Here is a 17,035-nt window from a genome sequence, read left to right on the forward strand (position 1 = left end):
TTTTTGAGATGGAGTCTTGCTTTGTTGCCCAGGCTGGAGTACAGTGGCGCCATCTCGGCTCACTGCAACCTTCGCCTCCCAGGTTCAAGCGATTCTCCTGCCTCAGCCTCCTGAGTAGCTGGGACTCCAGGCGCCTGCCACCATGCCTGGCTAATTTTTGTATTTTTAATAGAGATGGGTTATCACTATATTGGGCAGGCTGGTCCCAAACTCCTGGCCTTGTGATCCACCTGCTTCGGCCTCCCGAAGTGCTGGGATTACAGGCGTGAGCCACTGCACTCAGCTGGTAAGTATTTTTATATCAACACATAGAAAAGGTACAGTAAAAACATGGTATTACAATCTTATGGGACCACCTGAGATTGTAGCACCACAGATTGAGGTCACCCAATCTTACGGGATGGTTTGGGACCACCATTGTTCTGTATGTGGTTCATCATTGACCAAAACATCATTTCAGCACATGGCTGTAATTTAAACACTCCTTCCAAAATAGTGTGGTGGCGGGCGCCTGTAATCCCAGCTACTGGAGAGGCTGAGGCAGGAGAATGGCGTAAACCAGGGAGGCGGAGCTTGCAGTGAGCTGAGATTGCACTACTGCACTCCAGCCTGGGCGACAAGAGTGAGAATCTATCTCAAAAAAACAAAAACCGACACACACACACACACACACACACACGCAAACATCTTATTGAAGTGTCACAGATATACACAGAAAAGCACCTGCAATACGTGTGCAGCTCAACACGTTTTGCTAACACATGCCCATGCACCCAGCACCCGGCAGCACCTTCCTTTCCCTCAGGGCACTCTTCTGGTTTCTGTCCCCATGGATTCATTTGCCTGCTTTTGTGTGTGGTAGAAACGGGATCAGGTACCCTTTTGTGCCCGGCCTTTCTTGTTCAACGTGAGATGTGTGAGATTCACTGCGGTTGCTGGGAGCAGTTGCAGGTGGTTCTTCCTGTTGCTGTGGAGGGCAGCACGGTGGGAAGGGACCGTGAGATAGTCATCCATCCTCCTGTCCGAGTGTGGACAGGCCCTGCAGGAGTTTCCAGTTGTGGGCCGTCATGAACAGTGCTGCTGGGGACACTTTCACTCACGGCTTTGGATGTGTGTGTATTTCTGTTGAGTGACTACCCAGGGATGGTTTTGCTGGGCCACAGACTACGTGTTTGTTCAATAGTAAATCTGCCTATCGGTCTTCCAGAGTATCAGTTTCCACACCCATGAGCAGTAGGCAAGGGTTCCAGTTCCTCCATGTTCTTGCCAAAGCTTGGTATCTCGTGGGCTTTGCATTTCACCACTCAGGTGTGTGTATGATGGTATCACCAGGTGGTTTTGCTTTGCATTTCCTGATGACTAATGAACTGAAATGCCTTTTCTTATGCTTATCAGGCCTTTTCCTTTAAAATGCTTTTTAATGACCTGACATGACTTTTAGATTGGTGGGGAGCGTGCGTCCCCCCCGCCCATCTCTATTTCTTACTAACAAACTTTCCCTTATAAAGCAGGTGACACATTCCATTTTATTCCTCTGTGAGTACCTCAAACACACAAATGAAACATCCAGCTAATTACTGGCAGAAAAAAAAACCTCCCTATTCATTTTTTTTTTCTCAAGGGCTCATTTTGGGTAGCTATGTCCCCACTTTATTGTCTCCATCCAACAAGTGATCTCACTTGGTTGCAGTTACAAAAGTTTTCTTATGGGAATTCCCCTGGGAGTCCTCTGTAAGTTCCTTCCTGAGACTTTATCTTAGCAGCAGCGAGCATTGGGTTACACCTGGCTCAGAAACTCACAGTAAAGCAGTATGGGCCATGCTCTGAATAGAATTCTTTGGGGCCTCCCTTCCCTTTTGTCCCAGTGCTAGGGAAATCCCTAGTACTCTCATCGGACACTCCCCAGGGTGGCCATGTGATAGCCCTCCCTCCTGCCCCCAGTGCCTCCACATTCACAAAAGGATAGGAACCCCAGCCTGTTTGATCCTCAGTAAGGCACGTGGATCCCTGGCCAATTCGCAGCAGAAGGAAAAGCTGCCGTACAAATGCTTCATTCATTCAGCAAATGTTTATTGAGCATCTACTAAGTGCCAGTCCCTGTGCTAGGCATTGATTCACGATGAGCCCAAGAGACACGGCCCTTTTCCCCTGGTATTTATGTTAGCGGGTGAAGAGGGGCAGATAGTGCGTAAGGCCAACACATTAGAATCCCGTTATGTTCTCAAAGCTGCTGCTGAGCACGGAACCTGGCAAAGCACTCTGTGCTTCTTATTCACCTATTGTTTAATTGATAACTCCAATGAGTTAGGAATGAGGAAAGCTGATATGAACGTATTAGTTAAGGAGGATCCCAGTGTGATCAACTTCAGCAAATTCAGCTCAGGATGGTCTCATACGTTTCATAGATTGATGGTTCCCATCTAAATCCTTCTATAGCCCATTAAGAAATCTCCAGTACTTCATTTTTTGTTGGTTTCTTTGTTTTGAGACAAAGTCTTGCTGTCACCCAGGGAGGAGTGCAATGGCATGATATAGGCTCACTGCAACCTCTACCTCCTCCTGGGTTCAAGCGATTCTCCTGTCTCAGCCTCCCAAATAGCTGGGATTACAAGCACATGCCACCATGCCTGGCTAATTTTTTATTTTTAGTAGAGACAGGGTTTCACCATGGTAGCCAGCTGGTCTCGAACTCCTGACCTCAGGTGATCCACCCGCCTCCACTTCTGCCTTCCAAAGTGCTGGGATTACAGATGTCAGCCACTGCACCCGGCCTGAAATCTCCAGTACTTCAAATACCAATGCTAGTAGCTTGACAGTAGAGAAGCCCGACAGCCCCAGCAGCAGCCAGGTGATCAGGGTCCATACCAGCAGTGATAAGTCATGGTGACAGTATGTAATCTTGATATGATGCATGAGAATGGCTCTTTACCTTGGTGGTCTTCCTCCCTCAAACTAATAATCCCAGATGAATAATGAGAAGAAAGTTCCAGTTGAGGGACAGTCTACAAAAGACCTGACCAGCACTTCTCAAAACTATCAGGGTCAACAGAAAACAAGGAAAATCTGTGAAACTCTCACAGCCAAGAGGAGCCTAAAGAGTCATGAGGACTAAATGCACTGTGGTGCTCTGGAAGGGATCCTAGGACAGAAACGGGTGTTAGATAAAAGCCAAGGACATCTGCATACACTATGGGCTTTAGACAAAAATGTACCAGGGGCTGGGCGCGGTGGCTCGTATCTGTAATCCTAGCACTTTGGGAGGCTGAGGTGGGTAGATCACAAGGTCAGGAGTTAGAGACCAGCCTGGCCAACATGGTGAAACCCCATCTCTACTAAAAATACAAAAGTAGCTGGGTGTGATGGCACGTGCCTGTAGTCCCAGCTACTCAGGAGGCTGAGGCAGGAGAATTGCTTGAACTGGGGAGGTGGAGATGGCAGTGGGCCAAAATCACGCCATTGCACTCCAGCCTGGCTGACAGAGTGAGACTCCATCTTAAAAAAAAAAAGCCAGCGTTGGTGCATTAATGGTGATACACATACCACACTAACATAAAATGTTAAAAACAGGGGAAACGGTGTGCAGTATGTGGACATTTTCTGTACTATCTTTGCAATAATTCTGTAGAGCTAAAACTGTTCTAAAAGCAAAAGTTTACTTAAACAAAAACAAAGGAACGATGGTGATGACTATAATCTGATGTGAATATACATGGCTGGAAGCGAGCCCGTCTCATGCCTACTATGTGTGTCTGGTGGGGAAGAGTTGTGAAAAGCAGTCTGAACTCACACCTCTTGTGTCATTATGTAGAAACAAGTCATGAAATAGACAAAAGCCAGTTGGCTGACTTTGGAAATATAACATGCAAGCTGATGGAAGCAGTTTGGGGCTATTTTTCATGTGATAGCATCACCCCAAACCAGTCATAAAATGAACGTTCTTGTTTGCATTTGACAAATCATGCTTCCTCTTTACCAAGTATTGAAGAGTTGTTCTTGATAAATGAGTGAAAATTAAAAATTGCCATCATATATATAGATGTCTATAGAGATTATCTATATTATTCAAAATATATAGAAATCTCTCTCTTCCTCCCTCCTTTTATCTGCCTATCTCCATCCCTCCATTCTTCCATCTCTCCATTCATTCATTTTTTCATCCATCCATCCATCCATCCACCCATCCACCCATCCATCCACCCATCCATCCATTCATCCACCCATCCATCCATCCACCCATCCATCCATCCATTCATCCATCCATCCACCCATCCATCCACCCACCCATCCACCCATGCATCCACCCATCCATCCATCCATCCATCCACCCATCCATCCACCCATCCATCCATCCATCCATCCATCCATCCACCCACCCATCCACCCATCCATCCACCCATCCACCATCCACCCATCCATCCATCCATCCACCCATCCATCCATCCATTCATCCATCCACCCATCCACCCATCCATCCACCCACCCATCCATCCATTCATCCACCCATGCATCCAGGGAGAGGGGAATGAACACATAAATTCACACTTTTCAATAATAGATCAGCATCCAAAATGAAATATTTTTGCTTAAAATCACTTCTTTATCATATATGACAAAAATGAAATAAAATGGTGGATTTAATTCGCAGGAGTCTTCTGAGACCAAGAACACTGTGCAAGGGCTTCCTGAACCCCAGTGGTGACGCTCAGCTAGCCCAAGGACCACTTAGGTCTCTTCCAGTTGTGGCTGTGGGGGGTTTAATGACAAATTGGGGGAGTAAAATCAAATTGGCAAAAACAAGCCTGGACCTGCCTTTTGGAACTTGGTCAAGTACAGGGGGGAGTGATACTGACCGAGTCCTCATGAAAATGAATGTGGGGCAGCTGTGTGAGTGCCCAGGGAGAGGGGCCTGGTGTCGCATTGCAGAGGGAGCGATGGGGCTCCAGGCCAAGGGGCTACAGGTACCAAAGCCCCAGGAGCAGGGAAGAGGGGATGAAGGGCTATAGGAAGGCCAGTGAGGCCAGACGGAGAGGGCAGCTGGGGGAGAGAAAGGAATCCAGAGAGGCAGGTGAGCCCCGCTTGCAGGCAGGCCATGAAGAGAGGAAGAGTGAAGTCATCTTGTTTGTCTGTAGACATGGAAAGCAGTGGACAGATTCCAGAAATGCACAGGAAGGGACACCAACTGTACCAGGCAGTGGACTGGAAGTGGGGACACAAACCAAGGGGCAGGGATACAGGGGTGCCCACAGTTTTGTGACTTGAAAAGGGATGCAGGCTGGGGAGATCTGAAGACGGAGCTGGGACGAGGAAGCAAACGCTACCTTTGGCCTAGTGCCCACTTTGATCAAGTTTGCAGGCAGGAACCAGAATATAACCCGAGGCCCTCTCCCTTTTCCCCCGAATTCCCAGTCTGTCCCAATGTCCAGCTGTTGACGGTCCAGGAAACACAATGCAATAAACATTATGCCAGATTATGCCTCCTTTCTCATTGCTCACATCAATAGCTCCATTTCCACCACGTTCAGACTTTTTGTTGAAGTGCCATGTAAATGCATTAAAAAATCATTACACACCGGAGGCCATATGTGGGCAGAAATAATTCCGATTAAGTGTAAAAGGGAAAGAATTAAGTCTTGGGTATCAAGGGTAGTGTTTGCACACCACACCCAGGGGCAAACAAGGGTGCAGCTGAAGACAGGGCGCTGTCTCAGGAGGCGGCAACTGGCCCCATGGGGGTGGCGCTGACATTCCCAGGGTTGTGTGGGTTTGGCTGCATGTGGGCACCCAGAGCCCAGACGGATCATGGCAAAAGGCCCAGAGGAGGCAAAATGTCCCCATGAGCTGCCATGAGAAAGGAAGCTGAAATTACCAGGAAGGCATCTACTGTATGTGTGGGTCCCCTTCCAGGGCTAAATACATGAAACTAGTAATTTGTCTACCTAATGGCCATGTGACCATTGTCAAATGGATCTCCGAGGGCTGGGAAGGCTTTTAATGCTTCATTACGCAGTATGAAAACCCTGGCATGTATGCCCAGTGCTGAAGACTGAGGGCCATGATAGACATTGACGGGAGGAACAATGCCAGGCAGAGGCAGGCACAGGGAGAGACGAAGGCCTCACCAAACAGTCCAGCCTCTCCAGTGTGGCTCCTGCAGCAGCAAGGCAGTCACAGGGACATGTCTTCTCTCCAGAGAGCTGGGGAGGCAGCAGCTGAGTTGGTGAGGACCCAGGGTGGAGCCAGGAGACAGAGCGGCAGTCCCTATCCTGCCATGCCTAACTCTGGTAGGCCTTGTCTCTCAACATCTGAGTCTCAGGGGCCTCCCCTGCCCAGCCAGGTGTGGCTGGCCCATCCTGATGGATTCACAGAACACTCTTGGCTGTGGGAGCTTAGGCACATTCCTTGCTCTTTCATTTCCTCAGTTTTCTTGTCTGGAGTTCAAAGTTTCTCCTAATATAACTTAACATGTATTAAAGGGAATGACATGAGTAAAGAGCTTGCAATAGTGCCTAGAACAAAATGAGTTGACAAAATCTGTCAACTACCATCCATCATCCATCCATCCATTCATCCATCCATCCATCCATCCATCCATTCATCTATCCAGCTGTCCAGCTCTCCATTCATCCATTTATCCATCATCCATCCATCAATCCACCAATCCATCCATCTATCCATTCGTCCATCCATCCATTCATCTACGATCCATCCATCATCCATTCATCTACCCACCCATCACTCATCCATCCATCCATCCATCCATCCATCTATCCATTCGTCCATCCATCCATTCATCTACAATCCATCCATCATCCATTCGTCTACCCACCCATCACTCATCCATCCATCTGTTTATCCATCTGACTTTTGCCAGGCCTGCCATGGCCAGGCCCTGGGCTAGGGCTAGAGAAATGAATGAGACATGGTTCTTGCCATCAAGTAGACCAAGTCCATCAAGGGAGACAGAAGTGGTGGACGAAATTAACTGAGACACGAGTTGCTGCATGCTCTAAGAGAAGTGGGAGCTGAGCTCGCATGGTATCAGCACAGAGGTAGGGGGCCTGGGATATTGGGGTGGACCCATTATCGGCACACAGAGCTTACTTAGCCAGAATTAGAAGCCTTTCACAACACAGATCATAGTATAAAGCTGCATAGACTGCACTCCATGAGAGCAAGGGCTATAGCTACACTGTATCCCCACCTTCTGGTCCTATGGCTGCATTATATCCCAGTTCCTGGAATTGTGGATACACTGTATCCCCCATTTCTGGTGCTGCAACTGTCCTAAAGAAGGAGATGCATCTATGACTGTTTAGTTTGATTTAAATGATGCATCCAACTGCAGAGGCAGAAGTTTCCTCAGCTATTTACATCACAATATGGAAGAGAAACTCACTGGGTGAACCATTTCCACAGAACATCGGGTTCTGTTCACTACTGGGACTTGCCCATCACTGCAGGTGGCATGGTGGTCTCCTGGGCAATGCCTCCTTCAGCCTCTGCATTTGGTCACAGAGGACAGGGGGCAGGCTCCTCTCTAGATGGGTCACTCCTACCCCTGCTGTCAATGGAGGAATCTGTCTCTGGTCTTGGGGTTAACATTGAGTCTGTCTCGTTGTAAATGTCCACAGGGCATCCCAAACCTACCCCAAGTTCAAATACACCAAGTGCTCTGAATGACAGCTGGTGTGCAGGAAGTGTGCCAAATGTCAGCTTTTGTGATTGTTGTAATTATTAACATGCTCAAAAGCAAACCCCTACAGAACAGTCTTTTCAACAAATTGTGCTGAAACAAATGGATATTCACATGCCGAAGAATGAAGTTGGCTCTCTACCATACTCTACATACAAAAATTAACTAAAAATGGACTGACCTAAATATAAAAACTAAAAGCATAAAACTCTTAGAGGAAAACATAGGGGTAAATCGTTGCGACCTTGAATTTGGCAATGAATTCTTAGAGATGACACCAAAAGCATGAGCAACAAAAGAAAATGTAGATAAGTTGGGCTTCATGAAAATTAAAAATTTTGTACATCAAAGGACATTATTGAGAAAGTGAAAAGACAACCTACAGAATGGGAGAAGATATCTGCAAATTATTCAACTGATAAAAGTTTAATATCCAGGCTCTATAAAAGCTCCTGCAATCCAACAACAAAAAGACAAACAACTCAATTAGAAAATAGACAAAGGAATTGAGTAGATATTTCTCCAAAGAAGATAAACAAATGATCTATAAGCACAGGCTCAACATAGTAACATAGTGATTAGGCCAATGGAAATCAAAGCCACAATGATATACCACTTCACACCCACAGGATTGCTGTAATTAAACAATATATATATCAAGTGCTGGTAAGGGTGTGGAGACTCTAGAACCCTTGTACACTAGTAGTGGGCCTGTAAAATGGTGTAGTCATTGTGTAAAACAGTTTGACAGTTCCTTAAAAAGTTAAAGATAAAACTATACGATCTAACAATTTTACTTCTAGGTATATACCTCAGAGATTTGGAAATAGGAACTTAACAGACACTCACATGCAAATGTTCATTGCAGCATTTTCAAAATAACCAAAAGATGGAAATAACCCCTGTCTGTCGATAGATGAATGGACGAACACAATGTGGTATATCCATTCAATGGAACATTATTCATCCATAAAACTGATTACTGATATATGCTACAACATGGATGCCTTGAAAACATGCCAAGTGAAAGAAGCCAGACACAAAAGGACAAATATTGTGTGATACCATTTATATGAAGTATCTAGAATAGACAAATTTATAGAGACAGATGTTAGAATAGATAGGGATTACCAGGGGTTAGGAGAGGCAGGGTGGGGTGGGGAATGGGGAGTGACTGTTTAATGGATACAGAATTCCTATTTGGGGTGATGAAAAAGTTTTGAAAATAGATAGTGATGATAGTTGTATGACATCGCGAATGTATTTAATGCCACTGAATTGTACACTTAAAAAGATTAAAATGTTATGGTATATATAATATCTACCACAATTTAAAACAAAACAAAACGGAACAACGAATAGTAAACCTCTCACTTATCCCCACTCAGACCTCTCCTTGTGGACTCCTCCTTTTTCAAGCCACTCAATCTGAAAATCTCAGAACCATTTTTGACGACTCTCTTGCTCTCAGCCTCTACATCCCATGTGCTGGCAATTCCTGTGGGCCCTACTTTCAAAATAGACCTGGGATCACCCTCCCCTACCTGCCTTGTGCACCCAGATTATTGCAAGAGCTTCTGAGCAAGCTTCCGCCCCTGGCCCATCAACCAGTTCTCTGCGGGACAGCCAGAGGATCTGTTAGAACCCAAGTCAGCCCAGGTCCCTTCCCTGCTCCAAACCCTACTGCTCCAAACCCTACTGCAGTGGCAGGTGGTGGGGAGGGGGTGGGGAGTGTTATTTAGCTCCCATGGTTACAGTGGCCCTGGCGACCCCCACACTGGCTCCACACTTTCCATACCTCTTGGGTTGCCCCTCCTGCTCCCTCTTTCCCTCCCCGTCCCGGCTGGTTCTGGAATCCACCCAGCATATTCAAGAACACTCGTGCCGGGGCTTCTGCACTGGCTGTTTCTTCTACCTGGAATGTTCTTCCCCCACCTCTTTCAGGTGTGTTCCCACACCACCCACTCAATGTGTCAGGCACAGAGTAGGTGCTCAATAACTCTGTGGGTGAAAGCTTCAGGAGGGAAAACTCTTTCTATCCCCCCTGAATGGGTAAGATATCACTATGATTAAATGCACAGCTTGCTTGCCTGGAGTTCAAATCCTGCCTCTGTCACCAGCGATAGGACCTTGAGTAATCTCTCTGTGCCATAGTTTCCTCATCATAAATGGGGAGAAACAACGGGACCCACCTCATACAGTGAGTGAGGGTTGTACGTGATGATGCAGGTACCAGGGCTTCCATGGGTGACTGGCACGCGGTCACCTGCTCAACCAGCATTAGGGAGCATCATCTTCCCTCCCTCCCTTCCTTCGTCCCCCCCTCCCTCCCTCCCTCTCTCCCTCCTGACCTCTCTTTTTCCTTCCTTCCTTCCTTCCTTCCTTCCTTCCTTCCTTCCTTCCTTCCTTCCTTCCTTCCTTCTTTCCTTCCTTCCTTCCTTCTTTCCTTCCTTTCTCATTCCTTCCTTCCTTCCTTCCTCATTCCCTCCCTCCTTCACTTGGTGCCCAGGGTACCATTAGTGCAGAGAGGCATGTGGGTTGATTTCCAAGAGAAGGGGATATCCCAGTTGGGTTTTGAGGGTTGCACAGGAGTAAGTTGGGCAGACATGTCCCAGTGGAGGGATGCCGCAGACCTCACCCTAACTCCACCTGTCCTTGTGGGAGGTTCAGACCACAAGCATGTAAATAAATAGCTTATTAAAGAATAATGAAGGAGCTGTGAAGAAGTCAGAATGGGAGGGGGCATCTGTGCCATTCAATTGCTCCCTGGGAGCATGGGCTTATGGCTTTGCAGGGGAGTGAGAATGAGCAGGTTATAGGATCAGTTACAGAGCACTGGGTGTGACTTCACATCAGGGTCATACGGATGAAGCTTGCAGTGATGATGCTGATGACAATGACAACAATACTCACTCATGCACAGAACAGAGTCAGGCACCTTGGAAAGGCTATAGACTCATATCATTTTCACAGCCACCCTCTGGACTTTACAGATAAGGCACAGAGTGGTTAAGCAAGTTGGCCAAGGGCACAGGGCTGCAGACAGCAAAGCTAGGATTGAGACTTGGGAAGCTGGCTCTGGAATTGGGGGTCTCTGTACTTCACAAGTGCTTCCTCTCTCTGGGTCTGGGTGCTGGTGGCAGGAAAAAGGGGGAACCCAGACCTCTTTCTGTTGTCCAACTTTATGGCTTTTTAAATTTCCTATTTATGGGTGAAGTCACTGACAGCCTCCAGGTATAAATGGCATGGGCAGAGCGAGAGTGGCGCGGTGCCGTGAGGGTTTTTGCCGCATGTCTTCGTGCCTGCTGTGGTGGAATGATCCATCTGACAGCAAACCCGAGAACTGAGGCTGGGACACCCTTCCTGGAGTTTTACTCCTGACACTGCTGCTACCCAGGCAGGGGGAAAGGGACACAGTTCCACCCCTCACACAGCTGAGGTGCAGCGGGGGCGACAGGAAGGGCCTGCTCTCCGGGAGTGGAGGCTGAGGCCGTCATCCATCCATGATTACAGCTCAGATCCGATCAGCTGAATCCTCCAGTAAGGAACGCTCCAGGTCCTCACATCTGAGATATGACCCATGCCCAAATGTGAACCCTATAAAGGCCAAAGCACAGGCCTCCAGTACACCCTTGTGCACAGGGAACAGTTTCCTCAAGATGTCCTAGATGCTTGCTGGGTGATTCTGCCTGGGGTGGGGAAAGGGAGAGGCAGTGGCCTCACAGCAGCTGGACTCAGACATCCTGGGTTCTAGCCTTTTGTTTGTTTGTTTGTTTTTTTGTTTTTTTTGTGTTTTTTTTTTGAGACATGGTCTTGCTCCGTTACCCAGGCTGGAGTGCAGTGGCATGATCTTGGCACACCGCAGGCTCAAGAGATCCTCCTGCCTCTGCCCCCCAAGTCCTGGGAACAATAGGCCTCAGTTCTAGTCTTGGTGCCATCAGTTACTGGCTGTGTGGCCTCAGTTTCTTTGTCTGCACAATGGGGATGATCGTGCTCCCCTTTACAGGGTAGCGCTGAGGATAAATGTGTGAAGCATTTGAATCAGTGCCTGGAACTTGGTGGGATGGTGGTACACAGTGAGCTGGGGCTGTTTTCAGTGGATCACAGAACGGATCATTTCTACATATGAGCTTGAGGAAGCCTCTCAGGAAAGCGGGACAGCCGGGCTGCACAGGAACAGGCCCTGGTGACCCACTTCAGCGCCCAGGTTTTTTGCCTGCTCTGGCTGGAAGGGCCCCTTTCTCTTTCTTGTGGGCCTTTAATTTGATGAGTGTCCAGTGTCACTTCTAGAAGGAAGCCAAACCCGCTGTTTGAAAGGCACGCATCAGAGTAAGTTTCTCCATGGGAATTCGAAAAGAAGGAAAGTCGGGGGAGGGAGGGAGAAAGAATAAAAGGAGGGCTTCCCATGCTATAGTTAGCAGTCCCGGGTTGGCGCTGGCATCCTGAATGCAGGGCACTGCCTCCTAACCAGGGCTTCAGAAGGGCAGAGCTCAGCGTGTAACTAAATAAAACCCACTGCACACTGCAGCCCCCTTGTCACTAGCCCACTCTTAGGTTTATTTAATAACCTCTGAACTGGGAGGGGAAAATCGTCCAGGAAACAGGGCTTGGGTCATTTATTTTAAAATTATTGGTACAAAAATATCCTGGGTGGTGATTTATGTGCAGCCAGGGGGGAGGAAATCAGGGACTCCCCCTCCGGCCTAGCGTCCAGGCCTCATTTGTCTCCGGCTAAGTTCCTCCCAGTTTCCATTATGATTTCGAGTCATAGTAGTGACTTTATATCGCAAATAAATCTCCAGAATAGCACGGAAATATTATGTGTATTAATAGCCTCTGTAAAAACATCCGAAAACCTCGCATCCGCTGCAAGACGCTCCCCTGGGATTGGGAACAGCCCAGCCGGCCTAGCAGATGTCTCCCCAGGGGCCGCGCAGGGGCCCCTGTCGGGCGGCGCCCCCAGCCCCAGCCCAGCCCCGGGGCTCTGTCGTCTGTTTGTCTGTCAGTGCCCCTGCGACCTGTGACCGACACAGCCCCTCCCCTCTCGCCTTTACCGGGAGCAGCGCAGGGAGGACTGTCCCCGCCACCAGAGGTGGGGGTCCCTGTCTCCTGCTCCTCGTGCGCCCCTGAGTCCTCCGCAAGCCACTGTCCCTGGGGCGTCCCAGATCCACTGCGGCCGCGCTGGCGGTCCCTCACCCCCCGTGCCGCCCTGGATACTCACGGGCTGTGGGGGCTTCCTTGAGGGGTAGCCCCTCCAGGCCGATGTCGCCCTCCTGCATGGCACGTTCACTGCGCGGCTCCGGTGCACCCGGGACCCAGCGAGTCCAGAATAGGGAGCGACGAAGTCACTCCTGGAGGTCTGCGGCGGCTCTGGGGGCCAAAGTCCGAGCCCAGCTCGGAAGGGGACAGTCCCCTCTCTCCTCCCCAGAGGCAGTAGCGAAGCCGCGCGTGCTGGAGCCAAACTTGGTTGCCCTCGCGCACAGCCGCGCCGCTCCTCCCCCCAGGCTTTTTGGTCTGGGGGTCCCGGCAGACCTCCCCGCCCCCCCGGGGGTTACCTGCGGACACCGCCCTCGCCCCGCCCCGCGCTCCCCGGACGCCCAGCGAGCGGCGCGGGACGCTGCAGAGGAACAGCGGCTGGTCCCCAGGTCCCGGCCCGCCCCCGGCCTCCCGCTGCGCGGGGCGCGTCTCCACCGCTCCCAGACAGTCTTATCAGTTGGGGCGGGCAGTGGGGCCCCGAGCGGCCCTGCGAGGTGCGCCCCCACCCAGGGCCCCAGGGAAGGGCTGTTGACTACGGGAGGGAGCCTTGAGCCAATCCCCCAGAGACGGGCGCAGCCCCGGGCGCGGGGCGGTTCGGTGAGTGGCCCTGGTTCCCGCATCAGGAGAGCGCGCTGGCCCCCTGCCCCAGGGGGCAGGACCCCGACGAATCACTGTCAATTTGTCACACCAGGAGGCGGAAGCCCAGGGATGGAAAGGAGAGCTGGAGGTTACAGGGCACAAGGGGCCTGAACTTGAATCCAGAAATTCGCCTCTGCCCACCCCCCTCCCTGGGCTCCCTCCCGCAAGCCACAGCCTGTGCAGAATGTAGGAATCTGGATAAAGTGAGAGGGATTTCAAAGTGGGGGAATGTCCCGTTATGTGAAGATTCCAATTAACTGAGGCTAAGAGGACTGGAACCGGGGGTGCATCCAGGGACCAGGCAGAGCCTCTGATGCACAGCCTGTCCCCGACCCTTCCTCTTCGCCGCCTTGTGGGTTCAGAGCAGGAAGTCGGGGTTGCCCCTCTCCAACCCCCTGTGGTTCAGAAACCAAGCTCTAGACAATTCAGCATCCTCAGAGACAGCAGCGATGTGGGCACCACGGAGGGCGTGGAGAACTGCAGTGCCGGCGCCTCCTTGTGTACCCACAAACCTCACACCCCTGACATCTCCAGATAAATACCATAAATTCTCAGGCAGAACTACCATAAACAGAACGGTAAGTGGCTCTGTGACCACAGGAGAGGCTGTGGGGGACAGGGCAGTCACCTCACCTTTTGAAATGTCATCTGACAATTTCTGCACCCCAAGGGAGGAGCTGGCTTGGTGCTGAGGACCAGCCCATGCCAGGGACCCGTGGATCACTTGCCAAGGTAACACTTCACCTGGTGCCCAGCATTGGCTGGGCCCTGAGGGAAACAGACCCGGCTACCCCTGGAGGACAGATCACATCCCTGGAGGACAGATCACATCCCGGTGGAAGGGATCTGGATGGAGGAGGAGCAGTCCTCCTCCCCACCAGGCCTGCTGGGATTGGTACCCTAGGGCACTGCCCCAGGAGGAAAACACTTGCTCTGGAAGCAGCAAACCCACAAAGCAATGTTTCCTGCTGGGTCTCCTTCCCTGCCCCAACCTCAGTGCTGTACTGTATAAGGAGAGGAGAGACAAGGTTCCTTCCTCACAATGAGTCTGAAAGGAAGGTGACCTGCCATTCTCCTTAGCAATGATCTGGTTTCAGTCTGGACTCAGAAATTGGAAGACAGGCACTCAGTGGGATTTTATTCTCCGTGGGCGGCAGGCTCACCCCTAGGAGATCATGCCAAGAAGCCCTGGGATGTGTGCCCCAGGAGGGCAAAAGAGGATGGATGGAAATCAGAGCTGTCCTGGACCCTCGCGGAGGTTACATTCATTTCACAGAACTTTTCCATCTGACCACTGTGCAGAAGTCGAGATAAAAACTCATTTTTCTTGGAAGGATCTGATAGCCAATGTGATACATAGCAATTGCTCAGTTATGTAAATACACAGAGAAAATTTTAGAATTCTTACCCTTGGAATGATGAACTATAAACCAAAAAGGCTCAGGGGGAAAAAAAAATGTAAATACGTACTGGGACTATTTTTAACTGTCATTGTTTACCTTTTTGGGGCAGGGATGGACTATTGTATATTTAGCCAGATTTAAAATGCACACATTATTTAATGCATGATTATTAGCAGAAATACGTTAAACAGCCATTAATAGATGTTGATTCATTCCGCTTTTTCTTCTTTTCATTTTCTTGCCTCCAATTAAGTTGCGTTTGGATGAAACCCTTCAGCTGTGGCCAACATATGCAAAAATGCCAGTTGAAGACCCAGACGTTTAAAAATGATATTTTAGTAAATACCTGAACCAGCTCATTTTTAAAAAGATTGCTCTCAGCTGCTATTTTGGTAAGTGTCATCACGTGATAGTGATGCCAGGCTGGGGAAGGCTGGGCTGCCCATGTGGCCCGCAGGAGAGGGTGGCCCGGAATAGGATCACCCAGAGAGGAGCACCCGGAGCCCCCCGCTTATTTTCCAGGGAACCCCATGCTGCAGACCCTCTGAAGCTGAGGGCCTCCCCGACACTCTGGGCACGCCAGGAAGATATTTATGTCAACAGCAGAGTGGGGCCAGTGCACTGGCTCGGGGAGGTGGCGTGCCTGTCATTACAACATACAGCCGTCATTACGGAATACAGTAATCACACAGCACAATGCTTGTAATTACAGAAAAATGGTTTCCCTTTTTGGCGAGGCGGGGAGGGAGGGAGAGAAGGCAGCTCTTGGTGAGGCCAGCACTGGTACTCATCCCCTGAATTGGGCCGGGTTTAAAATAGGCTTCGTAGGGTGAGGGCTTGGAACTGGCTTGGGGGTAGGCACAGCCCTACCCCAAGCCGGGGCATGATCAGATGCTGGGGCCTTGCAGGGACTCTGATCTTGCTGTGGTTTCATCAAGGCCACCAGCACCAGCATCCAGGTCTCCTCTGCTCCCCAGTGCTGCTGGGTCTTAGCAGATGTCAGCTCAGAGCTGACTCGGCCCACAGGCACACCACCTGCAACCACACCCCTTCAGTGCATCCCTCTGTGAATTTCTCCTTTCCTCAGTGACCTTCTCTGGACCCTCAGATGACTCAGTACAGGCCAGACTGTCACCCACACCCTGCCCCCACTGTCACTCGTCATCAGAACACATACAAGGTCACAGGTCATTTAAATGCTGATTTCTCATAATCTCCGGAAGTCTGTTTTCAGTTCGGCTTGGCTTTGAATGCCTGCCACGGGCAGAGCCCTTTCTCAGGTTGGCAGGGAGATGGGAGGCGCAAAGGTGAGCAAAACAAAGCCCCAGCCCTTCAGGTCCAGCCTCCAGCCCGGAGGAGTGAGCAAGGTGGTGCAGCTGAGCCTACGGCCTCTGCAGCCTAACAGAGTCAGTCCCATCTCGAACAAGTTTCTTCTCAGCACCTGGGTTTGTGCATCTGTAAAATGGGTCTTGGTGACAGGTTGGAATTCTGTAGGGACAGGACAAGAATTCAGTTTCCAGTCCAAAACCTGATGCGCTGTAGGGTCTAGAGGGCATGTTTTCCACCATCTTCATCCCTGTCAGATCGGGCAACGTGGTAGACCGCTGAAATGCAGGTGGAGGCTGCTACCAGAAGAGCAGATTGGAGCCCTTGGTGGGCCCTGCCCTGGGGTGATCTGAGGGTGGGTGGGCTTTTCCAGGTGGAGGGTGACTTATAGGGGGTTCTGGCAAAAGACTGGGTGGAGGTACCGAGGTGGGCAAGTGGGCACCCAGACAGGAATGGGAGCAGCCCAGCGTAGCAGGTTCAAGTGGAGCATCTGGCGAGTAACGGGGGGCCCCTGGTGGCTACACTCAACAGGGTTAAGGGGGTCTTGTTTGTAATTAAAAATTTCACTGGGTTGAGATTCACGTAAGATAAAATTGATCATTTTTAAGTGTTCAACTTGGTGGCATTTAGTGCATTCGCAGTGTTGAGCAGCCACACTTCCATCCTGTTCCAGAATATTCCCATTCGCTCAGAGTACAGCTCGAACCCGCTAGCAGCA

At 50.1% G+C, this 17,035-nt stretch overlaps 1 protein-coding gene across 13 annotated transcripts in view; it reads right to left on the reverse strand.

Annotated features, from left to right (window-relative positions):
- Nucleotides 1-17,035, reverse strand: part of ANO1 (anoctamin 1) — a 218,538-nt gene that overhangs the window by 186,237 nt on the left and 15,266 nt on the right. For 8 of the 13 annotated variants that reach the window (XM_015113458.3, XM_077961820.1, XM_015113457.3 and 5 more), the window contains exon 1: nucleotides 12,915-13,507. The exons of 3 other annotated variants lie outside the window; for them this stretch is intronic. In XM_015113458.3, the coding sequence (XP_014968944.3) occupies nucleotides 12,915-12,972 (58 nt within the window). In that variant the 5' untranslated portion in view covers nucleotides 12,973-13,507. Of the gene's footprint in view, nucleotides 1-12,914; nucleotides 13,508-17,035 lie in introns of those variants that run through there. 2 more of the 13 variants (XM_077961825.1, XM_077961828.1) reach the window with 2 other exon arrangements.

Source organism: Macaca mulatta, chromosome 14 (genome assembly GCF_049350105.2).
Source record: "Macaca mulatta isolate MMU2019108-1 chromosome 14, T2T-MMU8v2.0, whole genome shotgun sequence".
NCBI classification, from domain to species: Eukaryota; Metazoa; Chordata; class Mammalia; order Primates; family Cercopithecidae; genus Macaca; species Macaca mulatta.